Source organism: Elephas maximus, chromosome 17, assembly GCF_024166365.1.
Source record: "Elephas maximus indicus isolate mEleMax1 chromosome 17, mEleMax1 primary haplotype, whole genome shotgun sequence".
NCBI classification, from domain to species: Eukaryota; Metazoa; Chordata; class Mammalia; order Proboscidea; family Elephantidae; genus Elephas; species Elephas maximus.
In genome coordinates this window covers 86,529,261-86,556,950 of record NC_064835.1, presented here as the reverse complement: position 1 = coordinate 86,556,950, position 27,690 = coordinate 86,529,261, and the positions used below count along the sequence as shown (strand labels likewise).

The 27,690-nt window shown below is 42.7% G+C and overlaps 1 protein-coding gene across 2 annotated transcripts; it reads right to left on the bottom strand.

The window, feature by feature from the left end:
* Positions 1-2,221: 2,221 nt before the first annotated feature.
* LYG2 (lysozyme g2) lies at positions 2,222-26,966 on the bottom strand. 2 transcript variants are annotated; one of them, XM_049856570.1, is made up of 7 exons: positions 26,802-26,826; positions 9,386-9,489; positions 8,848-8,925; positions 5,938-6,078; positions 4,940-5,136; positions 3,609-3,747; positions 2,222-2,340 (listed from the first exon to the last, which is right to left on the bottom strand). In XM_049856570.1, exons 3-7 carry the CDS (start codon positions 8,888-8,890, stop codon positions 2,222-2,224), a joined length of 639 nt encoding a protein of 212 aa, XP_049712527.1. In that variant the 5' UTR covers positions 8,891-8,925; positions 9,386-9,489; positions 26,802-26,826. The 2 variants fall into 2 exon arrangements, 1 of the variants encoding a protein (XP_049712527.1); XR_007513584.1 differs by lacking the exons at positions 2,222-2,340; positions 3,609-3,747; positions 4,940-5,136; ... (1 more) ...; positions 8,848-8,925; positions 9,386-9,489 and adding an exon at positions 25,057-25,187 and having other exon boundaries at positions 26,802-26,966.
* Between the last annotated feature and the right edge of the window lie 724 nt (positions 26,967-27,690).

Genomic DNA, 27,690 nt, shown 5'->3' with positions numbered 1-27,690 from the left:
GATTCTCTCTCAGAAAGAAAAATAATGGGTAGAAGCATTCATTGAGCATCTCAGAAGAGAGCTGGGGCTAAAGGTCCAGTAGGGGCCATGTCTGCAGGGACTTAGTAAGCTTTACACTCCAACGTGTTATTACTTATGTCTTCTCCTGACTATGGATGTAAAAGCCACAAACAGCATCTGGTTTCCTTCTAGAGAATTGCCTCTTCTCCATTGTGGGTAGTCTAGGCAAGACCAGAAAGCAAAGCAGCCAAGGTACAGGTGGGTCTCTGACTCAAGATAAGCCAATCAGATTCTCTCTCCAGGGCCCAAGACTCTGAAACGGAGTGACAAAAAGATGGAAGAGACAGACTTACTGGTCTGACAAAGACAAGGAACCCCCGAGACTGTGGCCCCCAGACACCCTGCTAACTGAGAACTGAAGCTACTCCTAAAGTCCACCTTTCAGCCAAAGATTAGACAGATGTATAAAACAAAACACATGTGGGGAACGTGCTTCTTACTTCTTACTTCAATCAAATATACAAGGCCACACAGGCAACTCTGCCCAAAAGCAAGACAACAAGGCAGAAAGGGACAGGAACTGGTCAAATGGACACAGGGAACCCGGGGTGGAAAGGGGAAGCTTGCTGTCACATTGTGGGGACTGCAACCAGTCACAAAACAATATGTGTGTAAATTTTTGAATGATAAATTAACTGTAAACTTTCACCTAAAGCACAATAAAATTAAAAAAAAAAAAGAATGGGGAAGAAAACCCTTGGAGTTCATCTTTGCAGTGAGGGTCCTAATTTTTTCTTGCGGTGAAGGTTCTGTATAGTCAAACACTTCCTGCTTCCCAGATACCCAGAGTTGCCTGCTTCCTGCTCAGCTTCCTTGCCCTTCCTGTTGGGTCTGTGAGCTTTCTGATAGACTTCTAGTATTTCTCTTTTCTTGCTTAAATTTACCCAAGTTGGTTATTTTTGCTTGAAACCAAAGAACCATCTTGAATACAAGGCATATATATTTATCTTCAGCCATTTTTGTGGGGGGATGACTGCCTAGGGAGAGACTATATGGCAGCAACTACTGAAAATAGAAAAGGAACCAGCCTCCGGACCCTCAGTAAGGAAGAGGAGGAAGACATGGGAGGTCAGTGGGGGCCTGAGGGATGTTGTGTACGTCATTGAGGAAGGTCAGCTTCATCACCCTCAGCACTTTGTTACCCATGGAGCTGGATTTCTATCCCTAGCTTCTCCACTGCCACATGGGTTGACTGGCTTGTGAATCAGGCACTTCTCACAAGCAAAGCCCAAGTGGGCAGTTACTGGGAAAAGGACAAAAGCTCAGGTCAGTTTCAGTGAACTTCTTAGCAGTCCTTGGAAGGCAGGGATCAGGTTAGCATTGAAATTGTGGCCAAAATGGGATCTCCTGGAATATGTAGACTTCGCTTATGATGCTATTCACGTTAACTAGAAAACCATTATATGTATGTCTGTGCACGTTTCATGGGAGCCATATTGGGGATTGGGTGGATTTTCTTTTCATTTTTTTTAAGGTTATTTTCAATAAGAAAATTGGTACCACTGAGACTATGGCCCCCAGACACACTGATAACTCAGAACTGAAGCTACTCCCAAAGTCTACCTTTCAGCCAAAGATTAGACAGGTCTATAAAACAAACAGAAACCCTGGTGGCATAGTGGTTAAGTGCTACGGCTGCTAACCAAGAGGGCAGCAGTTCGAATCTGCCAGGCGCTTCTTGGAAACTCTATGGGACAGTTCTACTCTGTCCTATAAGGTTGCTATGAGTCGGAATCGACTCAACAGCAGTGGGTTTAGGTTTGGTTTATAAAACAACCATAACACACATGAGGAATGTTCTTAGTTCAGGCAAGTATACGAGACCAAATGGGCAACACTTGCCCGAAAGCAAAGACAAGAAAGCAGGAAGGAACAGGATACCTGGAGGAAATGGACACGGGAAACCCAGGGTAAAAATGGAAAAGGGGAGAGTGCTGACATATTGCAGGGATTGTAACCAATGTCACAAAACAATTTGGGTATAAATATTTGAATAAGAAACTAATTTGCACTGTAAACTTTCACCTCAAGCACAATAAATTGGGAAATAAATTTTCTCTCACAATTGGCCGTGTTGGGTAGAAAAACGTTCATATCAAACCATCCTGAGAAGAAAGGCTACCTGAGCACCGTGCCAGCTGATCCACCCACACAGCTTGCCCTAGAAGCCATGTCTTTTGTAGAATTTAGCTCGGGCAAGAAGATCGTTGACGTAGTCGGTGTCTATGTCCATGGGGGTGACAATGGTTTCGATTCCTGACTTAAAGGCCGAAAGACCACCTGAAACGAAACACAGCAGTTTACATCCAAATATTAATGTTCACCAGAAGTAAGACACGAGCATTTCCAGGGTGTCAGCCCTCCGGACAGATCTTCCAAAACAGGCAATCCCAGATCTTCCATTCCCTCCTCCCCCCTGCCCCCCGCCCCAAAAGGGCATGCTACCCCAAGAATCAATGGAAGAATTTCAGATTTCTTTTAAGACTTAGATTTTCTTTCTACAAAAGTCAGATTTGCTTCTTGTATAGTTCAGACCTGACAGAGCTAGAGTCCCAGTAAGTCTTCAGTCAGAGAATGTTTCTAACATTCTGTATTCATTTAATAATTCACTCATTTGTCCCCTCACTCATTCACCCTATAAATGTTTTCTAAACACTTAGCACGTGCCAGGATTTGAGCCACACTGAGTATGGGATATACAATGGTACCCAAGATACTGCGTCCATTTCTTTGCATGCTTATTTATTGAACACATAATTGTGCTGTGCTCCGATGTCTAAAGAAGAAGACCCCTGGTCCTAATCTCTGCCCTCAAGGACAGAAAGAAAATAGAAACTGTTCTAAATTAAGACCCTTAAGGCGTGGAGGGAGAGAAGGTAATACGTATATTTCACGAGTCCATAGGAGGTAGACTTTGTAGGAATAGGTGTTGGTTAGATGGGAAGAGAGAAGGAGCCAGAAAAACCTAAAAGAAATCTGGTTTTCTGGCTGGGATTACTGGATATATTATGATGCCTTTCACAGACACGAAAAGTGCAAAACAAAAAACTGTAGTGAAATGCTAGTGAGTTAATTCAGTCCGGAAGATGCTGACTTGGGGTGGGGGGGGGGGTCTGTGCTCAGCCAGGGAGAGATCTCTGCATGAATGTGTGGCGGTACCTGAAGCCCCAATGGCATTGAGAGGGCTCACAGGATAAAAACTTGTTCAAACAATTCACGAAGTGGTTAACGGTTTCTTATATGGGAAAAAAGCCTATCAGAGGAAGACAAAACATATTCTTTTACACTATCTCATTAAGTCTTGAGGCATCACTCATGGCTCAGTGACCCCAGGAGAGATACAGTAAGAACCTCAGCTTCACAGAGAAGCAGAAATAGAAGTCGGGGAAGGAAGACCACTCAAAGCAACTCAGTCGCTCAGAAGGCACTCGTGCAGCCTTCCGACAGCTCCTGCCAGACCCACTGCCCACCAGGGAGGCCCAGGACACGCCTGGACTTCAGGGCTCACTCGCTGTTCATATAAACAAAGCATGAAAAATCTGGCGTACCTTTGAGGTGTTGAGCCACACTCCACGTGGGGAACTTTTTCTGGATTGCCTTAATTCTGTCTGTTAGAATCCCAACACCCTGAAAAAGGTGTTCTTTGCTGTCCCAGGCACCAACGGGGTCATGGATTTTCTTATCGAGCTAGAAAATTCAGATAGTAATGTCAGCATCTGGATGAAGTGACACGTTTTTCTGACGTGACTTACTTCCCCCCTTGCGTTCATTTTCACAGACGCTGGCTCAGCCACTTCCCTATATCCTCAGAGTCAAGTCTACTATCCTTTCCTCCACTGAGGGGTGAGGCAGAGAAACAAAGTAAGGTTTGGGAGAACTGAAAATGGCACAGTTTAAATCACTCATACATATATACGTTTATATTTACATTTTATTTTGTTGTTGTTAGGTGCCATCGAGTTGGTTCCAGCTCATAGCAACCCTATAGGACAGAGTAGAACTGCCCCATAGGGTTTCCAAGGAGCAGCTGGTGGATTTGAACTGCCGACCTTTTGATTAGCAGCCGAGCTCTTAACCATGACGTCACCAGGGTGTATATATATTTTATGAATATGAAAAGCAAGTCCTGATGACACAATGGCTAAACACCCAGCTGCCAGCCAAACGGTCGGCGATTTGACCCTACCCAGCAGCTCTGCAGGAGAAAGACCTGGTGATCTGTTTCCATGAAAATTATAGCCAAGAAAACCCATGGGACGGTTTGACTCGATGGCACACAACAACATATATATGAAAAAGTTGTTTCAAAACAAATAATTAGCACACAAAGAAGTCCAGGTGTTTGCTGTCAAAAATAATTACCCAGTTAATTTAGGTAAAAATTTGTTTCTAACTGGGAAGGCTAGATATTTGGGTTTCTACAGACAATTTGAAATAGAGCCTGGAAGCAAACATCCAGATAATTTGGATGCCCTTCCTCCATTTCCCTAAAGAAAAAAATTGGTTCAAGTAGAGCTTAATGATACAGTGTTTTGATCCACATGGATGACACTAACTACTTCATGCACCCATGAGGACCCCGTAATAATAGGACCTTATATGAGATTTTCGCAATGTAACTACATTGTATATTATTTATTTCAGAATTATAGATAGGAAACTCATAAAAGTCTTTTTTTGAAGAGATCCCAAACTAATAAACCTTGAATAACACACCAGAGATGTGTCACAGAAATCCCAGGACAAATGATGCTGAAGCAGCTCCAGCCAGAGCCCCCAGGGTTTGGGGGCCTGGAAACACTGCCAATGGCTTTCTACTTTGGGCTGAGCTTCTGCAAAGCAGGAAGAAGTAGGCTTGACGGAGTCTCTAGCTAAGTACCTGCATCAAACCAAATTTCAGCCTACTGTGGTCCCAGCCACTCTGCAGGGCGGCTCCACCGTGGCTTTCCCTGGAGATGACGGCTGCAACAAGCGCTGGGTCCACGCAGAGCCTCTGCCCAACATCTTTGATCATAACCTGGTAAAGCTTTATAGCCCTCAAATCCATGTCAGCAAACATTTCAGAACCACGGATCCCTGAAGTCAAAAAAACAAAACAAAACTGTGTATCCTCTACTCCAGAAGATCACCTTTTTCCAAAATATAAGTTAGCCACAGCCCCTGCTCATTGCTCATGGGTTGGGATAGCCATTGTAAGACATTCTCTTCATCTCTGGCTACAGAAACCCAGACAGGTTCATAACTCTGGATGAGTGCCTCTTCTCTCTCTTTCTCCTTCTCTTTTCTGCCACACTGATGCACTGGGAAAACTCTTGGCCTAGATGTCAACCAACCTAAGGTTTAGTCTGGCTGTGCCGCTATGTGGCTCTGGGCCCTTGGGGATTCTTTCCACCCTCCTGAGCCTCAGTGTTCTGATCTCTAAATGGAGGGCATGGGGTTAGATGTGACTTCCCTGGCTGCTTCCAGCTCTGATACTACAACAGTGATGACATCATAAAGAAGGCGTTGGAACAGGATTGCAAAAGAGAAGAAATACAAAGAGCGACTGTTAAGCGTCCTTAAAATGCTCATTCTGTAACATTAAGTAAAAACAATGACAAACAAAAAACAAAGCTGGGATATAACATTTTATTTAATCAATAACCTCAATACACAGAAATAAACAGATTTGGACAAGGACTGGAAAGAATGGAAAAAATTTAAAGATGTGGTTTTTTATGTTGGCCAGGATTCTGTTTTTTTTTTTCCCCTAATGTTTAATTTTGATATCATTGTTATAATAATAATTATGCCTTAAAAAAAATAACTTACTTTCTAAGAGACACTCTGAAACGATGAAAGGGGGAAAGTCAAGCCTTTGCTTTAATTCCCACTTACCACAGTTGATCACCCTGTCTGTATCACAGGTGGCACCCGAGGTGTCCATGGTGGTGATGTCCCCATAGCACCCGTGGTACAGACGGGGATGCAGGTGAGGGTTCATCATGTGAGTGAAAGGGTAGGAGCCCCTGGAAGTACCTGGAGGCAGAATGGTAATTCACGTGAAGCCTGTGAGAAAATATTGCTTGAGTCGCTACTATAAACATCACTAAACCAAAAACCAGGGCCACAGACTGGGTCCTCCCCAAGTCTCTTTGCTAGTCTTGGCTGAAGAGACAAAACAGAACAGAAGATTTCCGCCTCCGACACTATCTCCAGTGGAAACCGTGGTGGCACAGTGGTTAAGAGCTCTGGCTGCTAACCAAAAGGTTGGCAGTTTGAATCCCACCAGCTCCTCCTTGGAAACTCTATGGGGCAGTTTTACTCTGTCCTATAGGGTCGCTATGAGTCGGAATCCACTTGATGGCAACAGGTTTGTTTTTTTACTCTACCTCTACCATCAAAACATAACAAGACAAAACAAACAACAAAAAATACCACTTATTTCTAAAACACTGTGCAAAGTATTATGAAAATCAATTATTATAGGTTTCAAATATATTTGTTGCGATCTTGATCAGAGTAAAAATTGCCACAAGTTTTAAGCAGGAACCTTGAGAGAAATTTTAAGACACTTTGGACACAAATGTTTCTGGGGATGTAAACAAAACATCTAGTTTTATCATTTGCCTTTATTTCAAAAGCTGGAAAAGAAGGGTACCATAGCAATTTAAGTTAAATATATTTTGTATATCATGTTACTGGGAAGTTGAGTCTCTAAGTCTGTTAACATTAGAAAACAATTAAGTTATAAAAATTTTACACTAAATCTGTTGTCATTTTTTATTTTGTCATTATGAAATGAGTTTTTGCCCTAGTAACTAACACACTGGAACTATTAGAACAAACTTTTCAAAATTACAGAAAAGCTCTTTAGTCAACAGACTAGGGCAGAAACTCAACAAAATAAAAAAAATGACAACAGATTTAACTTAAATTTTTATAAATAACTCAATTGTTTTCTAATGTTAAGAAACAGAGACTCAACTTCACAGTGACATGATAGGTAAAATAAGATTGGCAAATGTTGAAAATTGTAGAAGCTTGGTGGTAAGTACTCAGTTTATTGTACTATTATCTCTCCAATTTATAGGCTCAAAGCGCTCGATATAAAATGTTTTTTTAAAGTCACCTTTCTGTAGAGCCTTTCTTGTCCACTTACGTTAAAAAGACAACACATTCAACCTTATTCTTCATTACCTTATATTTTTTTATGTATATCACTATCACCATCTGACATTTCTCTCTCTCTCTCTTTTTTTTTTTTTTTTTTTTGCCTGCTTCTCTTGCTAGAACATAAACTGCATAGGCAGGAAGGCAGGGACTTAGTGTTTTTCTCTGCTGTATCTTCTTCAGCATCCAGAACAATGAATGACTGGCACAAAGTAGGTGTTCAATAGATATTTGTTGAATGGGTGAATGAATAAATGGATGTTTGGAGGGAGGGAGGGAGGGAGGGAGGGAGGGAGGGAGGGAGGGAGGGAGGGAGGGAGGGAGGGAGGGAGGGATGGGAAAGTAATTATCTAAATTTTCTGGATAGATTAAGTGTACATATATCAAGAGGCTCAGTATCTTTTTGCTGGCAGAGAGCAGGGTAGCCTTTGTTATGCTCAAACTGTGTGGCCCATAGTGCTCAGGCATCAAAGTGATCTGGGATGCTTATTAAAAATGCATATTACTCTATTCCTTATACCGGATCTATTGAGCCAGAATATTTAGGTGTAAGATCCAAGAATTTGTACTTTAACCAGCATCCCCAGCTGGTTTTGCCCCTGTCTTAAGGGTATTAGGATATGGCCAAGGTTCCTATACTACTTGTGTTGGTATCATAAATACACAGGCCCTTTTTAATCATAGCGCCCTTTTCATTAAACACAGCTAGTATGGTATGGTAGCTCATAATTGGTCTACTGGCTATATAACTCTGTTTCCACCTGACAATTCAAGAGGGGTAAACATTTTAAACTATATCCCCCTGAATTTGACCGTAAGTAAATGGAAATTATCACTGTTGAGTAGCCTCACTTTTCCAAATTTAGAATTGAACATTTTAGAAAACTGTCTTCTCAATCGTCACTCTATTAATAAGCAGACAACTTGGACGTTATTTCCAATGACTCCTCATTTTTCTTAGGCTGAAGTTCCCAGTCTTTTCTTATTCAAGGTCCTTGACCATCTCCCCAACCTACTTCTCCAGCCTTCCTCTCGAAAACCGCCCCGCCCCTTCCAGTCACACTGATTTGCTTGCTGTATCTCAAAGACTTTTCATGCATTTCTGCCTCTGTCCCTTTACTAAAGCCATTCCTCCATCCAGAAGGCTCTTCCCTTCTCCCGTTAAAATACCAAGCATTCTTCCAAAGTCATATCCCCCGTTTTAAGTCTGAACATCCTGGCTGAATGTGAGCTCCTTCTCTTCAAATCCCCTCAGATCAGCATTTTTTCTACCACCCACTGAACTCTTTATTTACTGTCTGGCATTGATAGTTTTGTCTTCATATCCCTTCCCTTCCCAGGCACTGTTCCATATACCTCTCGATAAGGTAAGAAGCCTAGTAGGTGCATTGTTGGAGAGGAAGTAAGGAGATCAGTAAGTATTTGATTGTTTTAAATTCCCATTGATATCACCTTCATCTGCTTAGCCAGCAGACTATGCTGTTAATTATAGAAATAAGATTGGTTGATGGCTAGGCTGCTCAGAAGGAATGCCATCTCTTCCACACATGTGATCATTGCTCTAATTCCTGACTCTGGGGAGTGTTTTCTTGGACACTCTGCTAAAAAAACGTCAACTGTCCGTCAATGACTTACCAATGAGGGCAATGAGTCCCCAAAACACGACAGAGGACAGCATGGCAGCAAACCTTATCCTACAGGGCCTGTTATGATCTGAAATAGAAACTGGTTAGTTTTATAATTTGAAAGTTTCTTAAAGAATTGCTTTGATTTAATAAAAAGCTTAGAGTCACTTCCAATTCGTTCCCCATTTCCAGTATGAAGACACTATTCTTAGAGACTTAGGGTCTGTTATGGTCTGTTGGATCCCTCTCTTGCCTAAGCGTAAACTCCCAACTCATTTAAACCCAACTTCATATTGGCACGAGCCCAGGTATATCTTACATATGTTGCCGCACATACTCCCATCCCATCTCCAGGCTTGGTCTTGCCATGATTTTTGTCCCATTCTTCACTACAGCCTTCTTAAGAAACCAAGAGAAGCTCTGGGCATCACCAGAGCAACAGGACTTAGGTTTGCCGGGTTCCCTTGCTTCCTCCATCCACCGTTTTCTTTATTTCATTCAGAAGACAGCTTATATACTTTACAAGACACAAGAAGGCCAGCACTAACCTGGTTTGTCACCCGACAGAGAAAATTTCCCCTCTTTCTGAGAACGTCTTCTGTACTCAGCAGCAACCTGCACGTCAGGCTTTCACAAAGCAGTGGCCTTTGTCCTAAAACATAAACCAAAAAACCCACTGCCATCGAGTCGATTCCAACTCATAGCAACCCCATAGGACAGGGTAGAACTGCCCCATAGGGTTTCCAAGGCTGGAAATCTTTACAGAAGCAGACTGCCACATGTTTCTCTGTGGAGCAGCTGGTGGGTTCAAACTGCCGACCTTTTGGCTGGCAGCCAAGCACTTTAACCACCACACCACGAGGGCTTCTTTCCTATAACACAGGTTTAACAACGTGGGAATCCATTAGTCAGTAGATCTCTGTGCACCTGGCTTCAATCCGAGGCGACCTGCCTATGGCTCTACCCCTGTGGAGTAAGCTTTTAAACCCCAGCATGAAGACTCACCTGCCTTTTCTTACCTTTGTCCTAAACCACTGATCACTGGAAGAGCTTTATATATGGTTTAAAACCCTCTCTTTAAGCCACTGACCTCATTAGGACTGATTATAATAGTAGTTTGAAATTAGGTGTCCCCTTTAATAAGAGGATTTCAAAGTGTTTATTAAGCACTATTGATTAATTAATGTAATGAACCTCCCAGGTTGTACTGGAGGCATATATTTGGTGGGTTGTTTCTGGATTTCTAAAATTGTGCTAGGCAAACAGCTTCTAAATTTGAGAACAAGAAACAATAATTAGCCTAAATAAGTTAAATGAACAGGAAACACCAGCAGCTCTAATTCCTGGATGGGCTGTTTGCCTGAAAGATTGAGTCTCCTGCTCTTTGATCCCCATTCCAAAGTCACATGATTCCCATGTCACATGATCTCAATAGGTGAACTTGGCTCCTTGCTCCAATTCTACTTCTGACCAAAAGGTACAAGATTTCCTACCTGCTCTAGGAGATCATTACAAAGCCAGGTAGTAGCAACGTGGGCGCTGGTTTCCTGAACTTTCTGAGGAGATGGGAAACAAAGACTTGGCTGGGTATAAAAATTTCTTCAGGGATGGTGTATCTTTCTTCACATTTATGTGCAAAGAAAGAGATAAAGCATATCGTGCACCCCCAGAAACAGGAAATAAAGGGGTGTTCTTGAAATGGTCAAAGCACATTTCCTACAGGGGAGGAAGGAAGTCAGGCATGGATCCTTCCACAGGTGTGAGAAGTTTCTAAAATGCCAGACAATCCTTCCATGTATCCACCAAGTGAAGAGAGGTGTGAGGAAGCCTGAGCAGGAGACAGGGAAGACAACAGCACCGAATCAAGCAATTTTGTAGGTTCCCTGTCAATAATAAATCACAACTCCCAGGAGAACACCCCCTCACGAAGCTGATCTCTGCACTATCTCACTGCATCCCTGTCTGTCCTGTCTGCCTTCCTGCTTATAGGAACAGGCTGCCTTTAAGTGGCCTGCAGCCTTCCATTCTGGGGAAGAGGGGTGGGAACGTTCTGAGTCAATAAATGATTCCTACCGGGACTATCAGGAAAATGATTCATGAAGGGCCTGCCCTTCCACCACCATCAACTGTCTGGGCCACTGTTTAATAGGGGCTCTCGCACGGGTCCATCTGCTCCTAGGTAGCCCTTTGGAACACATAGGCTATCACCAGTGACAGTGGCAACATCACATTGACATTGTGCTCCTGGCCCACCCCAGTGCAGAGTTAGCGCGTCTACTTATGTGAGGCTTCCAGGCTAAATGTGATGAGAAGGTTCAAGAAAGGGAGAAGGAGGAGAGGAGGTGGAGGAAGAATGACAAGTTAGGTAAAAATATGGAGGCTGAAGGTGTCCCTGGATCTCCTGGAGAATAAAAGTGATAATTAGATATTTCACGTACCATTGAATGGGAATAGTATTTTATTTCTCTCCCTGTTTTCTAACAGTGGGGCTTCGAGTCCTCCTAGGTATGAGGGTCTCATGTCCGGGCCCTCTGCAACTTAAACAATAGGTTTTCAAACAAATGTGAATTGTTCTCCTTTGCTCAAATCATGAGAAGACAAATTACATTTATTTAACTCCCACCATAGCCAGGACTTGAAGCACTTACTGATGAAGATCAAAGACCACAGCCTTCAGTACGGATTACACCTCGACATAAAGAAAACAAAAATCCTCACAACTGGACCAATAAGCAACATCAGGATAAACAGGGAAAATATTGAAGTTGTCAAGGATTTCATTTTACTTGGATCCACAATCAACACCCATGGAAACAGCAGTCAATAAATCAAAAGACGCATTGCATTGGGCAAATCTACTGCAAAAGACCTATTTAAAGTGTTGAAAAGCAAAGATGACACCTTGAAGACTAAGGTGTGTCTGACCCAAACCATGGTGTTTTCAATAGCCTCCTATGCATGTGAAAGCTGGATGAGGAATAAAGAAGACAGAAGAAGAATTGACGCCTTTGAATTGTGATGGTGGAGAAGAATAGTGAATATGCCATGGACTGCCAAAATAACAAACAAATCTGCCTTGGAGGAAGAGAGATGATGAGACTATGTCTCTGTCTCGGTGAACAGAAATACCACAAGTGGATGGTGACCTGAGTAAGGGTGGTGTTACAATCCTACCCTCATACTCTTAACATAAAATTATAATCACAAAATACAGGACAACCACACAGTACTGGGAATCATGGCCTAACCAAGTTGACACATATTTTTGGGGGGACACAATTCAATCCATGACAGTCTCAGGAGGGATCAGTCCCTGAAGAAGGACATCATGGTTGGCAGATTAGAGGGTCAGCAAAAAAAGAGGAAGACCTTCAATGAGATGGATTGACACAGCGGCTGCAACAATGAGCTTAAGCATAACAATGATTGTGAGGATGGCGTAGGACCAAGCAGTGTTTCGTTCTGTTATACCTAGGGTCGCTATGAGTCGGAGCTGACTCAATGGCACCTAACAACAACATAGCCAGTTTGGAGCCCTGGTGGCACAGTGGTTAAGAGCTGCAGCTACTAACAAAAATGCGGCAGTTCAAATCCACCAGCTGCTCCTTGAAAACTCTATGGGGCAGTTCTACTCTGTCCCATAGGGTCACTATGAGCCAGAATCGACTCAACAGCAATGAGTTATAGGCAGGCTCCTATGCACTTCGTCTCATTCAATCCTCCAATGATCCCATGAAGTATTATTTCTCATTTTAAGATGAGGAAATGGACTCAGAGAAGTTAAGCAACTTGTCAACAATGGCACAGTTTGTACATGGCAGAGCCAGGATTTGAACCTAAGTCTTCTGGAAGATTTTAAAGTTCATGCTCTTCCGATGTATCAGCACTATAGACCGATGACCCTGGGGAGCAATTATTGCAACAGGTCCAAATCAACTTGCACACTGAGTATCGTCTGTGGTCTGAATAAATTATGCCATTCACAGATATTTACCATTGCCTCTCAAGTGTTTGTAGGTACTGTTGCAATTTCTGAAATGCAAATTAATATGAGTTGACTGAATCCACAGTAGCTTTGTGTCATTTTATGTTTTCTCCACCAATAATAATTGTAGCTAACACGTGCTGAGCTTACACAGTAGTTAAGGGGCATGGCCTAGATCTGAACCCCGGTTTATTATACTCTAAAGTCTAAGTCTTAACTACTACACCCTATTAACCCAGTACTCACATAGTTAAGTGTGAGTACTATCATATGAGGGTCTTAGAAATTTTTTGACACTTAAAGTTTACTGAATGATCTTCTATCTCTTCCCAGGGTGCTGAGAGCGACTATGCCTTTGAGTTGTATTGATGTTGCCAGGAGGGGCTTGAGGGTACTTTGGCACTGGCCAAAATCTCCATTGGTCCTTCAAGCCTCCCAAAATAAAAATAAGATCTATGTGAAAACACACGACTTATTCATTGCAAATATCTTTTTTCAATAACATAAATGGTGACTATACACATGGACCTCGCTGCATAGAATACACAGGAATCAAATCAACTACATCTGTGGAAAGAGATGATGGAGAAGCTCCTCCGTATCATCAGTCAGAACAAGGCCAGGGGCCGAATGCAGATCAGACCATCAAGTGCTCGTATGGAAGTTGAAGCTGAAGCTGAAGAAAATTAAAACAAGGCCACAAAAGCCAAAGTATGACCTTGAGATTATCCCACCTGAATTTAGAGACCATCTCAAGAATAGATTTGATGCGTTGAACACTAATGCTGAAGACCAGGTGAGTTGTGTAATGACATCAAAGACATTATACATGAAGAAAGCAAAAGGTCATTAAAAAGACAGGAAAGAAAGAAAAGACCAAAATGGATGTCAGAAGAGACTCTGAAACTTGCTCTTGAATATGGAGTAGCTAAAGCGAATGGAAGAAATGATAAGGGAAAGAAGATTTCAAAGGGTGGTTCCGGAAGACAAAGTAAAGAGTTATAATGAAATGTGCAAAGAGGTGGAGTTAGAAAACCAAAAGGGAAGAACACACTCAGCATTTCTTAGCTGGAAGAACTGAAGGAAAAAAACTCAAGCTTTGAGATGCAATGTTGAAGGATTCTATGGGCAAAATATTGAACGATGCAGGAAGCATCAAAACACCTAACAACAAAAACGTAGGGAAAAATGTCCTTGCTTTACGAATGAACTCTGTGACTAGTCTCATGGCCCCTGGTGAATCATGATACATTTGAGGTTCCTGGCCCTAGTGGTGAGGACCCCAGTCATCCCTAATATCTAAACGTTCTCAGCAATAGACCATAAGCCAAAATGTGTGCACGTTCCACAAAAACGACTTGCTTTGTTCAGTCTGGCAAAAGCATGGTGTGGTAGGAAGAGCCCTGGCCTTCAAATCTAGAAACCTGGCTCCCAGTCTCAAATTTGCCACCGACTGGCTAATGGACCTTGGGTGGGCATCATTTTCAATTTTCAGCATAGGAATAGTTCTCCCATTTGTAGGTAAAAAAAACCTGGATGAGAGCAGACTGTCTCTAAGGTCTCCACTAGCACCAACATTCTGCTGGAGTTGGTGAGTCAAATCCTTCCTGGATGCTCAAAAAAGTGGAATAAATATGGAAGGTTGAACAGGGAGGCTTAAGTACATATTAAGTCTATATTATAGTTTTTGCCATTTTTCATGGAAATTTGGACTGTGTTTTAGTTTTATCCAAAATCACAAATGCTATGCAAGTCATCCTATGTCTTAAGGTGGCTTTTAAAGTGACATTTTCCTTTGGTTTTCCTCTTAATTTTGCAATTGGCAAATAGCGGAAGACCTTTCTCGTATGTTTGCCCCTAGGCAATTTTCATATTGACAAGGACAACGTAGAAAAAAATTTTTTTTTATTTGCGTGATTGTGTGCTTGCTTCCTTGTTTGTCTCAGCCATAGTTCCAGGTCACACAGGGTGAGTCAAGGCAGGTGTGTGAGTATTGCCAATGAGAGGTTTTAACTATGCATGTGTCAAGAGCAGCCTCAAGCCCAAGAAGACTTTAAAGCAGGGACTCAGATACTTGTACACCAATGTTCATAACAGCAATGTTCACAGTAACCCCAAGGGTGAAAACAAACCAAGGGTCCATCAAGAGATGAATGGACAAACAAGATGTGGTAGATGTGTACAGGCGCCTGGTCCGGTGCCATCCTCACAGTCGTTGTTATGCTTGAGCCCACTGTTGCAGCCACTGTGTCGATCCATCTCATTGAGGGTCTTCTTTTTCACTGACCCTCTACTTTCCCAAGCATGATGTCCTTCTCCTGGGACTGGTCCCTCCTGATAACGTGTCCGAAGTATTCGAGATGAAGTCTCTCCATCCTGGCTTCTAAGGAGCAATCTGGCTCTACTTCTTCTAAGACAGATTTGTTCGTTCTTCTGGCAGTTTATGATATATTCAACATTCTTTGTCAACACCATAATTAAAAGGCATCAGTTCTTCGGTCTTCCTTATTCATTGTCCAGTTTTCACATGCATATATGGTGACTAAAAATACCACGGCTTGCTTGGGTCAAGCACACTTTAGTCCTCAAAGTGAATGGAATATTACTCCCCCGTAAAAAGGAATAAAGTCCTGATACATGCTACAATATGGATGAACCTTGAAAAAATTATGCTAAGTGAAATAAGCCAGTCACAAAAGGACGAATACTATATGATTCCACTTAAATCTAAACAAAAAAAAAAAACCCAAAAACCCAGACCCGTTTCTGTGGAGTCAATTCCGACTCGTAGTGACCCTATGGGACAGAGTAGAACTGCCCACAGGGTTTCCAAGGCTGTAAACCTTTGTGGAAGCAGACTACCACGTCTTTCTCCCAAGGAGTGGCTGGAGGGTTCGAACCGCCGATCTTTCGGTTCACAGCCAAGCGCTTGACCACTGCTCCACCAGGGTTCCTTATATGTAGAATACGCAAATTCGTAAAAACAAAGTAGATTAGAGGTTACCAGGGACGGGGGAAGGAGGAATGAGTTTCTGTTTGGAGTCATGACAAAGTTTTGGAAATAGACGGTGATGATGGTTACACAACATTGTGAACGTAATTAACGCACTGAATTGTACACTTAAAAATGGTTAAGGCAGCAGATTTCATGTTATGTGTGTTTTACCACAACAGAAAGTATTTAAGAGTAGCCTTAAATTTCCCCTAAAATAATGTAAATGACTGACAAATGTAGTGAATCAAAATATCAGGATTATTTTTATCCTAATTGTCAGGAGATTCCCTGGTCTCCGGATGGTGTTGCTCGTAGCCTGAGTGAATCATGGTGCCAAGGGGTCTGCCATGTGACGTTTGGGTCTGAGCCAAGAGTCAGCCACCTCTGGCAATTCTGCACAATTTTCAAACTTTTCCTTTTAATGCTGTTCTACTTTTGTGTGTGTGTGCCCGCACTTTAGGTGAAAGTTTACAGAGCAAATTAGTTTCTCATTCAAAAATTTATACACAAATTTTTTCTTGACATTGGTCGTAATCCCCACAATGTCAGCACTCTCCTCCTTTCCAGCTCGGTATCCCTGTTTCCATTCATCCAGGTTTCCTGTGCCTTCCTGCCCTCTCATCTTTGCTTTGGGGCAGGAGTTGCCCATTTGGTCTCGAATACTTGATTGATCTAAGAAGCACGTTCCTCACCTGTTATTGTTTGTTTTATAAGCCCGTGTAGCCTCTCTACTTCTTAACTCCCAGGAGCCTGCTCTCCCGTAGGTTAATCTGATAACAGATTTGCATTAATGGGTGACAAGGACTTAAAGTAATGTCACTCTCAGGTACCATTTAAATTTTTAACCAGGATTTACAACTCTTTAAGTCAGATTTTCTCAAAGTGAGAAAGAAGTCAGCCCTCCAGGGGATACACAGGATGGAGATGAGAAGCATCTTTAATGGGTCATGATCTTTATATTAAAACACATAAAAAATGTGAACTTATTAGAAAGAAGAATGTGAAATCCGCATGAATGTCTAAGCTAGCACATGAAGTTCAGAAGCATCACTTCCTCCTCCAGACACCGGGGTGGCCTCTGCATTGGGGGAGCTCAAACAGAAAACTGTAAGTACTGCCCTAATGAAGAGAAGAGATTCCTGATGATGGAAACTGAGGCACTGTGCATACCCAAGGAAGTAGGCTTTGTGGGGGTACCTTGAGGGGCCTCTCAAATCATACCACAGAAGGAGCTGCCCTTGTGCCCTGAGCAAGCCTAGGTCGGTGCCCCTGGAACTAAAGGAGTCCAGCATCTCCTCCCTCCCAGCACTAGGATGTGGTGATAGAGGCTGGGCTGCCTCCACCACGTCGCCATTTGTGACTCCCAGTCACAGCTCTTCTTCCTTAGGAAGAACAGCCAGGACGAATGACCACGGCCAACCCATGTAACCTCTGTGAGCCCTAGTTTTCCTCCTCTGTAAAATGGAGATGGTAATAATACCCATGGCTTTGTTTTGAAGATAAAAATTAATTATATATGTAAAAACATGTTATAAACTGCAATGCTTCATTCGGATGCCAGTTATTATGATGATGAAGGTTGCACTCAGGTACTGATGGTTTAGCTTCTTGTTGATTTATTATTTATTTATTTATCCATGTTGCTATAAGGGAAATAATGAAGAGCTGACTTACAGAAGTAGGAAGTTAAATATAACCCTCCCTTTAGCTTGGAAAGAAATATGGCAGGCAGGACAAGCAAGGGTTATTGCTGGCACTCTGCAGCCTGCCTGAGGGGACTGGAGAAATGACAACATCAGAAAAAGCCACAGGGATACCTCCAGCCCCAGCATCTGTTCCATATCTTAGTTGTTGTTAGCTGCCATGGAGTTGGCCCTTCGCTCAGGGCGACCCCATGCACAACGGGATCAGGTTGTTGTGAACCACACGAGTTTTCATTAGTTGATTTTCTAAAGTAGATCACCAGATATTCTTCCTAGTCTGTCTTAATCTGAAAGCTCCGCTGAAACCTGTTCAGCATCACAGCAACACAAAAGACTGCTTGAGGGGCACTGGCTGAGAATCAAACCTGGGCCTTCCGTGTGGAAGGTGAGAATTCTACCACTGAACCATCAACGCATAAAGACTGAAGGGACTTCCCAAGAATGCATGGCAGAGGCATTTTGGTACCAGTGGCTGCTGGGAAGGCAGAAGGGGAGCCCTCCCACAAAATTTTACTAGAAAAGTGAATTTAACCTCAGGATATTTCAATGCCAGGCTTGAAGTGCTGAGTACCTTTCCCATTTTGGGTTTAATCTTCTAAATGATAGGTAAAATGCCATATCCTGCTGAAGAAATTGCTGATTTTAGTTGCATCACTGGTCTTCCAGTGTCAAATATTTGACAAAAAACTTAGAAAAGAAGATATACAAATGGCCAAGAAACTCATGAAAACGTGCTAAGCATCATTAGACATCAGGGAAATACAACTAAAACCACAATGAGATAACATTTTATACCCTTTCGATAGGCTTGTCTTAGTCATCTAGTGCTGCTATAACAGAAACTCCTCAAGTGGATGGCTTTAACAAAGAAATTTATTCTCGCACAGTCTAGGAGACTAGAAGTCCCAATTCAGGGTGCCAGCTCCAGGGGAAGGTTTTTCTCTGTGTTGGTTCTGGGGGAAGGTCCTTGTCATCAATTTTCCCTGGTCAAGTTGCTTCTCAGTGCAGGGACCCTGGGTCCAAAGGACACACTATTCTCCTGACTCTTGTTTTTTGGTTGTGTGAAGTCCCCATGTTTCCCTGCTTGCTTCTCCATTTTATATCTCAAAAGAGATTGACTTAAAACACAACCTAATCTTGTAGATCAAGTCCTGCTTCATGAGCATAACTGCCTGTAATCCTGCCTCATTAACATCATAGAGGTAGGATTACAAGACATGGGAAAATCACATCGGGTAACAAAATGGTAGACAATCACACAATATGGAGACTATGGACTAGCCAGGCTGACACACAATTTTGGGGGACACAATTAATCCATGACAAGGCTAAACTCAAAGACTGACAGTATCAAAAGATGGAGAGAATACGAAGCAAGTGGAACCCTGGTACATTGCTGGTTAGAGGGTAAAATGCTGCAACTGCTCTGGAGAACTGTTAAGCAGTTTCTGATAAAGCTGAACACCCATCTACCCCATGATCCAGCAATTCCAGCCCTAGGCATTTACCCAAGAGAAATGAAAACAAATGTCCCCCAAAAGACTCGTACGAGAATGTTGATAGAAGCTTTATTCATAGTAGCCAAAAACTAGAAACAATCCCAAAATTCATCAACCAGAGAATGGATCAATGATTGTGGTATACCCATCCCCCAGACACCCTGCTAACTCAGAACTGAAGCCACTGCCAGAGTTCTTCTTTCAGCCAAAGATTAGACAGGCCGATGAAACAAACAGTAACACACCTGAGGAACGTGCTTCTTAGATCAATCAACACCTGCCCCAAAGCAAAGATGAGAAGGCAGGAAGGGGCAGGAAAACCAGACAAGTGGAAAAGGGGGAACTCAGGGAGGGAAAAGGAACTGTGTGACACACAGAGGGGATTGCAACCAACATGGTGAAACAATTTGTGTATATATTTTTGAATGAGAAACTGATTTATTCTATAAACTTTCACCTAAAGCCCAATAAAATGTTAAAAACAAAAATTGTCATATGTCTATATAATGGAATAATACCCACTTTAAAACAGATAAGAAAAGAATTCCAGTGAGCCCAGGTTGGTTCAGTGCTCAGCCCTGGACCATTCAGCCATACTTGTCCTATCTCTATGAGTTGGCATCAGCTCGACAGCAATGGGCTTGACTTGGTTTTAGGCATATGATTACCTCCTCTGTATTAGTACAAGTCCATAGAGTCAAGCTGACCAAAGAACTTGTATCTTTTCTTTGGGATGAGACTGGGATTGTCCAGTCTCAGGGCTCCTTCCCTACGCTTTTGCTCAGGGTCTCTATGACTCTTGTAACTGACTAGGTTGCTAAGACTCCCAGAATTAAATGGTTTTGGATCCAAATTGAATTTAGTTACTGGGTAAGATTTACCCGCATGCATTTTTAGGTACTTACTTAAACACTAGCTTCATCAGTCTTACCTGGCTAAAAAAAACAAAAACCAAGCCCGATTCTGACTCATAGCGACCCCACATGGTAGAGTAGAACTGCCCCATAGGGTTTTCAAGGCACAGCTGGTGGATTCGAACTGCCGACCTTTGGTTAGTAGCTGAGGCCTTAACTACTGCACCACCAGGTGTCCCTCAATTGACTAACTTTATTTGCCCTGTGTTCTGAGTTCCTTTTCTTTAAAAAAAATTAGATCCTACACAATGTGTGATCCTGGACTGGATCCTGGACTAGAAAAAAATTATTTTACTGCTTTGCTCTGAAGGATCTTAGTGGAACGCTCGGCGAAATTCGAATGAGGTCTGTAGAGTAGATAGTAGTGTTCTGTCACTGTTGGTGTCTTGGCTTGATAGTTGTGGTTATGCAACAGCGAGTCTCTGCTTTTAGGAAATACATGTTAAAATATTTAGACGTAAAAGGTCAGCATATCTGCACCTGTCTCTCAAATGGTTAAAAAAAGTGTGTGTGTGTGTGCGTGTGTGTGTGTGTGTGTGTGTAGGGGGAGAGGGATGGAGAAAGCAAAATGCTGCGGTAAAATGTTAGTATTTAGAGTTCCGGGTGGGGGGTCGATGGCAATTCTTTGTTCTATTTTTACAAATTTATTTCAAAATAAAAAGTTAAAAAATTAAATTACTTTTTTAAATGAAGGGGACTTTAAATAAATAGAAAGTGCCTATTCAATCCCCCCCAACTTAAAAAAATATTTTTGAAAATAATTGCAAAACGTGCCTGCCACGGTCCTGGGCCTTGAGGATATAGCAGCGATTTTTTTTTAAAGCAGCAAATTCACTGCCCTTGTACATCAAATAATAGTGTTTAAGAGCTTGGCTGCTAACCAAAAGATCAGCAGTTCAAATCCACCCAGGCGCTCCTTGGAAACTCTATGGGGCAGTTCTACTCTGTCCTAGAGGGTTGCTATGAGTAGGAATTGACTCGAGGGCAACAGGTTCGGTCTTGGTTGGTTTTATTATGAAAAAAATACAGCGTAAGAGGGAACAAGAGTGCTGGGGATAGGATAGGAGGGTCAGGAAAGACCTGAGCCATGCAAGTATGGCGGGTGAGGGTGTGGGCAGTGTGCTACGGCGGAGTGAGCCCAAAGGGCAAGGGTCCCGAGGCAAGACTGAATTAAGGAACAACAAAGAAGACACTGTGATAGAGCCAAAGAGCTAGAGGGGAGTGATGGACAGTGAGGTACAAGAGACAGGGTTGGCAGGTCACACGCAGCCAACAGTAAAAGCTTACAAAGCTATATCCTTCTAGACCATTTTCTCTGAATGCGTTTATATACGTAGATTTTTAACACTAGGATTAAATTGTATATATTGTTCTATGACCTTCTCTTCTCTCTCCCCCCACCCCACCCCCGATACATTTTAGGGAGATTTTCAAGGCAGGACAAAGAGATGTAGCTTATTCTTTTTCATGGTTTTTGTGCCGGAGTCCCAGCAGGAGAGTAATCACAGGAGAGTTTTAAAAAGGAGCTTTCATGAAGGTGCAGAAGTGTAAGGAGACAAGATTTCACCATGGCCACACTACGGTCAAGGCAGGCCCTTGGCTATGGTCCTGGAAGCGCTCCCACTGGCTCCAAGCCGATGAGAACTGGCCCGGGTCTTAGAACAGCACCTCTGGGTCTTAGATCCCAGAATAACAACTCCCATTAGCTTTGAGCACACGAGAAGAAGCCGCCCTCGCTCGAGTTTGATCATGCTGAACTCCTGGGTCTTAGAAAAACTGCTGCACGCATTTTTGGTTTATTCCCCTTTAAATGTCTCTGCCTCTTTGGCTCGGTGGGCGCGGAAAACACTCCAGCTGGCCGCCACTGGAGAGAGCAGCTGCTTGCCCGTGTCAGTAAGTTTCCCTGAATAAACGTATGAATCTGGAAAGGGCTACTGTCAATTCTTTGGATTATCTGCCAGGATGCACAGTGAGGGTCTTTCCTTGCTGGGGCTGTCCCCCGACAGGAAGAATTTAGGAAATCCATGAAGGACAGGCAGTCTCCCAGGGCTGGCCACAGCGGGGCTGTTTCAGCTCCTGGGCCCTTACAGGAGGTGAGGGAGCAGTTAGTGGAGACAGAGGGCTACCTGGCAGGAGCTGTCACACTGGGTTGAGAGTCAATCCTCAGTGACCCTACAGGGAGGAAGCCAGGGAAATGGCACCCCAATCTCACTTTTCTTCCTCCCCCCAGTTCCTTTCTGAGGCCCCCATTAGCTGAGCCAGAATCCAGAAGGCAGGGGACCTGTTGACACATCCACACTGTCAGCCTCCAGGGCAGGGTGGGAAAGTGTGGGGGATGGATCTGCCGCGGCCAAAGAAAGACTTTGCAAGGAGCTGCAGGAAAGCTGCCCTATGTCTTTGTGAGCATGCAGACTCCTTCTGAAGATTAGATTTCTAGAAGTGGTATAACCGAGAAAATCTCATTGCCATCCAGTAGATTCCAACTCATAGGGACCCTATAGGATAGAGTAGAACTGCCCCATAGTGTTTTCAAAAGGAGCAGCTGGTGGATTTGAACTGCTGACCTTTTGGTTAGCAGCTGAGGTCTTAACCACTGTGCCACCAGGGCTCCAGGAGTGGTATAATCCATTTTAAAATTTGATAAAACCCAAAACAGAGAAAAAGTTGCTATCAAATTGATTTTGACTCATGGTGACCCCGTGTGTTTCAGAGTAGAACTGTACTCCGTAGGGTTTTCAATGGCTGGGACCTTTTGGAAGTAGCTCACCAGACCTTTCTTCCAAGGTGGCTCATTGGGTGGATTCGAACCAACCTTGCTTACTGGTTAATCTGTCCCTGCTGATCCCAGAACCTGTGAATATGTTGCTTTATATAGAAAAAGGGAATTAAGGCTGCAGATGGAATTTAGGTTGCAAATAAGCTGACTTTAAGATAGAAAGGTTAGCCTGGATTATTCAGGTGGGTCCTATCTAATCATATGCAGTATAGAAGGTCAGAGAGTTGAGACAGGGGAAAGGGACTTTACCGTTAGACCTGGTGTTGAATATAGAAGCCAAGGAGTGTGGCAGCCCCTAGAAGCTGGGAATTAACCCTCAGCTTGCAACCAACAAGGAACAGGACCTGGGCCCTACAACCACAAGGAACTGAATTCTGCTAATAGTTAAAATGAGGAAGGAAACAGATGGTCCTCTAGGGCCTCCAGAAAGAAACACAGCCCTTCCCTGATGCCTTGATTTTAGCCCAGAAATACCCATGCCAGACTGCTGACCTCCAAAACTGTAAGACAATAAGCTGTTAAGTTCTGGAGAATTTGTTACGGCAGCGACAGGAAACTAATACACCATCCCAAGATTTTCAGATGACCTGTGACATTCCTAATAAACATTTTCAGGACATTTGCTAAGCAACCAATTTGTGATGATTTTTTAATGCATGTTATTGCCCATCCTATTCCCACTCCAATACAGTAAAATCAACCAAAAATGTTTAGCTTTTATTCAAATTATTTTATTTTTCTAGCCAAGAACCATCATGTTTCAAGACTCAACATTTTCTTCATTTCTATCATCAGTCTTAGTAACTGGCTCTTTTCGTTATCATTGATAATAAATAAATACATATTTCTTAATGAGCAAATGTTTTTAACATTTCATGAAAGCTAGGTTGGCTCCACTCACTAAGTGAATCGATTCTGTTCACGTCCTTGCAAGGCAAGTGAGGATGGTTGAACGTCAGGAGATGTGCATGTTGTTACACACATTGGCCACCAGGGGCACTCGTTGAAACTGCAAACGTTAAACTTACAGACGCTAGAGGGCGACTACAGCCCAGTTTTTTTTACTTCCCCTTTGCAGAGAGAAAAAGAAAAATCTCTGATCTGGGAATTACTCCTTCAAAGTTCTCATCTAAAACAAACAAACATTATTTTAGGCTTTTCTAAGTATGGAGCCCTGGTGATGCAGTGGTTAAGAGCTCCGCTGCTAACCAAAAGGCTGGCAGATCGAATCCACCAGCCACTCCTTGGAAACCGTATGGGGTAGTTCTACTATGAGTTCGACTTAATATAGGGTCATTATGAGTCGGAATCGACTCAAGGCAACGGGTTTGGTTTTTAAGTATAAAGCAAAGATGAAAACAAAAACTAAATATCAATATATTTGAGTCCATAAAATTTGAACATTTTGTGTATATAAAAAATATTAATTCAATCCCACTAAAGTAGGAAAAGCGTATTTGTAATATATAAAGTAAGGGCTAAAATCCTTAATATATAAAGAACTCTTTGAACTGAATAAGAAAAAATCAAGCACTACAGTGGAAAAATGAAGAAAGGATTTGTACAATTCATACAGAAGAAATACAAACAGCCAATATGCAAACTTCAACCTTACTAAGAAGCAAAGACATGCACATAAAATGAGACTATTTTTCACCTACCATATTGACAAGGATTTTCTAAAACAATAATTTCCAAAGCTGGCAGGGCTGGGAGCCACTATTTGGCTAATTTGGTAACTTAAATTAGTGTGTGCGTGAGAAAGAGAGAGAGAGAGCACTTTTTGGTCCCTAGGAATTTTGCCTCTAGGAATATCCTAAGGAAACAGTCAGAGAAAGACAAAAAAAAAAAAAAAAAGGCCCAAGAATAATCTTCCCATTATATAACATTATTTATAAAGCCTTATTTATAAAACTAGAATATTGGAAACGACCCAAAGAGCCAACACTACGCGTCAATAAATCTAGTACATCCACATGATATAATACCTGCAGCCAAAAGTGATATTTGAAGGATTTTAGTAAGTTTTCTTGTTTATTAACAGAATAATGTTCACGACAATCAAGATTTTTAGTATTACTAAATGCTTCCAACTTTGTTTTAAACGTCTGTATATACTGGTGTGGAAAATAAACTGAGTTGCACCTTCAGCGGTACCAGATGTTATAAAATTGTTCTTCAAAGCGTTTGTACCACACCGACCTGCTAGAGCGGGGTATGAGGGTTCCCGGTGCTCCCCATCCCCCCAGCATTTGCCGTTACCAGACTTCAATCCGGTGGGAAGAGTCTCATTTATCTGATTGCATTTCCCTGATCCGGTTGTCTTTGCAGACTGCTGATTGGCTGTGCTAGGTTCGCCTTCTTTCTGCTGACTGCTTTTATCTTTTGATCATTTTCCACTGGGTTGTTGGTCTTTTCCTCTTTTGGGGGGATGGGGGGAGGAATCCTCAATATACAATACACAGTCTGGATCCTAGTCTTTGGTTAATTACATGCAAAAAAAGAAAAGAATCAGGCAACATAAAATATTAATTAATGGGGCATAATCACAGTTGGTTTTGTTTTCTTTGTTCGTTTCGGAAACCCTGGTGGCATAGTGCTTAAGTGCTACGGCTACTAACCAAGGGGTTGGCAGTTCAAATCTGCCAGCCCCTCCTTGGAAACTCTATAGGGCAGTTCTGTTCTGTCCTATAGGGTCGTTATCAGTTGGAATTGACTGGATGACACTGGGTTTTGTTTTTGGTTTTGTCCCTTCCAGTAATTTTTAAGTGTTCTGCAAGGAACATGTATTGATTTAGTTGTCAGAATTAAATGCTCTTTTAAGAATTCCTTGGGGTTCTAAAGTTTAGGCAAATCTGATCCCACAGGTAGCTGCTATATAGGGCTCCTTTTAAATGGTCCTAGAAGGATTCCTGGGCCCCAGGGGACTTCTGCAAGGATTTATGAGAAGTGCAAAGCCCTGGAGATGCAGTGGTTAAGAGCTACGGCTGCTAACCAAGAGGCCAGCAGTTTGAATCCACCAGCCACTCCTTAGAAACCCTGTGAGGCAGTTCTACTCTGTCCTACAGGGCTGCTAAGGGGTCGGAATCAACTCGAAGGCAACAGGTCTGTTTTTTTTTTTTTTGGTTTATGAGAACCGCAAGCGCATTTTCCAGAATTCCGGCTCCTTGGACCGAACCTCACAAAAGGTGGCTGGGATGATGGAGATGATCAGGGATCATTTACAATTCTCCACTTTTTAGGGTCCAGTCCAGTTGAGGGCTGAGAGGAGTGGCCCCAAGTTTCGGCTCAGATGTGTGCAGCAGCAGAGAGGTCCAGGAGCATTGTGGCCTCCCAGCTGGCCTCTGAGTCCAGTTCTGCAACAGGCAATGAATGCACAGGGGAGTCAAAGCCATCAGCAACTCCCCTCCAGATTCAACCCAAACTCGGTGGATTTCCCCAAGGCTGGCAGAGGAGTGAGGAAGCCTCAAGCCTGTTTCCAGCTTCTGGCTCCTTTGTGTTGCAGTTCAGTTTAGTTCTGTTTTCTTTATTTCAGTCCCGTTTACTCAGCTCTGCCAGGTTACACAGGCTCTCTTCCAATGTTCCTTTGGGAGGTTTTGCTGTGATTAAAAAAAGAAAAACCCAAACCAAACCCAGTGCCGTTGAGTCGATTCAGAATCATAGCGACCCTATAGGACAGAGTTGCACCATAGAGTTTCCAAGGAGAGCCTGGTGGATTCAAACTGCCAACCTCTTGGTTAGCAGCCGAAGCACTTAATCACTAGGCCACCAGAGTTTCCTTTAACTGTGATAGAAAAAAAATGAAAGAAGAAGAAAATGGGAGCTACAGGGTTTCTCTATCTTTGCTCCCTTTTGCTTCTCTGTAGAGACTCAAAACATACTCAATTATTTAATGCCAAATTATCTGTAAATTAATTATCTACTTTGAAAATTATCAACAATTATCTGTACTGGGCTGAGCCAGGATTATAAAACAGGCAATGTCTATTTAATAACTTGCTTGAATAGTGCTTTCAGAATTTGAATGGGCTTTTGAGTAAGTTAAAGGAACCGAAATAAAAGGCAGTGGGGTCTCGGTGGTAGCTTTCTCACCTTCCATGCAGGAGCCCGGGGCTTGATTCCCAGTCAATGCATCTCCTAGGCAGCACTATCCATCTGTCCGTGGAGTCTTGAGTGTTGCTATGAGGCTGAACAGATTTCAGTGGAACTTCTAGATTGAGACAGACTAGGAAGAAAGGCCTGGCAACCTACTCTGAAAATCATCCGATGAAAACCTGTGGATCACAATGGTCTGATCTTCAGCCGATCGTGGGGATGGCACAGAACTGTCAGTGTTTCGTTCCATTCTGTATGGGGTCACCATGAGCTGTAGGCTGACTTTACAGCCGCTAACAGCAACACAAAAATAACCCTCTGAGAAAGGTCAAGCAGGTGTCACCTCCCCCACTGTAGATACAGGAAAAGAGCTGTAGTGATTTGCCTGAGGTCTCCCAGCTAACAAATCATGTAACTGAGGCTGGAGCCCAGACTTTCGGCTGCTGAGTCTAGGCATTTCCTTCCATCATTGCATGGGTCAGAGGACCCACAGATATTTTTTAATCCTCAAATTCCAAGATTCAGTGATTTCTTTGGTCATTTCCTGCAGCCAGAATCGATGTCCTCATTCACCACCCAGCTGTACAAAGACCCTTCTTCAGGGCCACCTTCATTCTGACCCTGCCCAGTCCCTGAACTCCGACACACCCACTCCTGGTCTTAGTGGAAAACACACCTGTTTGTTGTTTCATGTTCAGAGACTTTCTAGATCAGTGCTGTCCAATAGAAATTTGAGTCACAGATGTAATTTAAATTTTTTTCTTAGCCATATTAAAAAAAGGTAAAAAGAAAAATGTGAGATTAATTTTTAGAATATTTTATTTAACCCAGTGTATCTAAGATGATTTCAATCTGTAATCAATACAAAAATTGAGATATTTTACAG

Excerpts from the sequence above, each read along its gene's own strand:
- LYG2 (XM_049856570.1), bottom strand. The coding sequence starts at position 8,890 with ATGCTGTCCTCTGTCGTGTTTTGGGGACTCATTGCCCTCATTG. Across the intron at positions 6,079-8,847 it reads GGGACTCATTGCCCTCATTG|GTACTTCCAGGGGCTCCTAC; the intron begins GTAAGTCATTGA and ends TTCTGCCTCCAG. Across the intron at positions 5,137-5,937 it reads AGACAGGGTGATCAACTGTG|GGATCCGTGGTTCTGAAATG; the intron begins GTAAGTGGGAAT and ends TTTTGACTTCAG.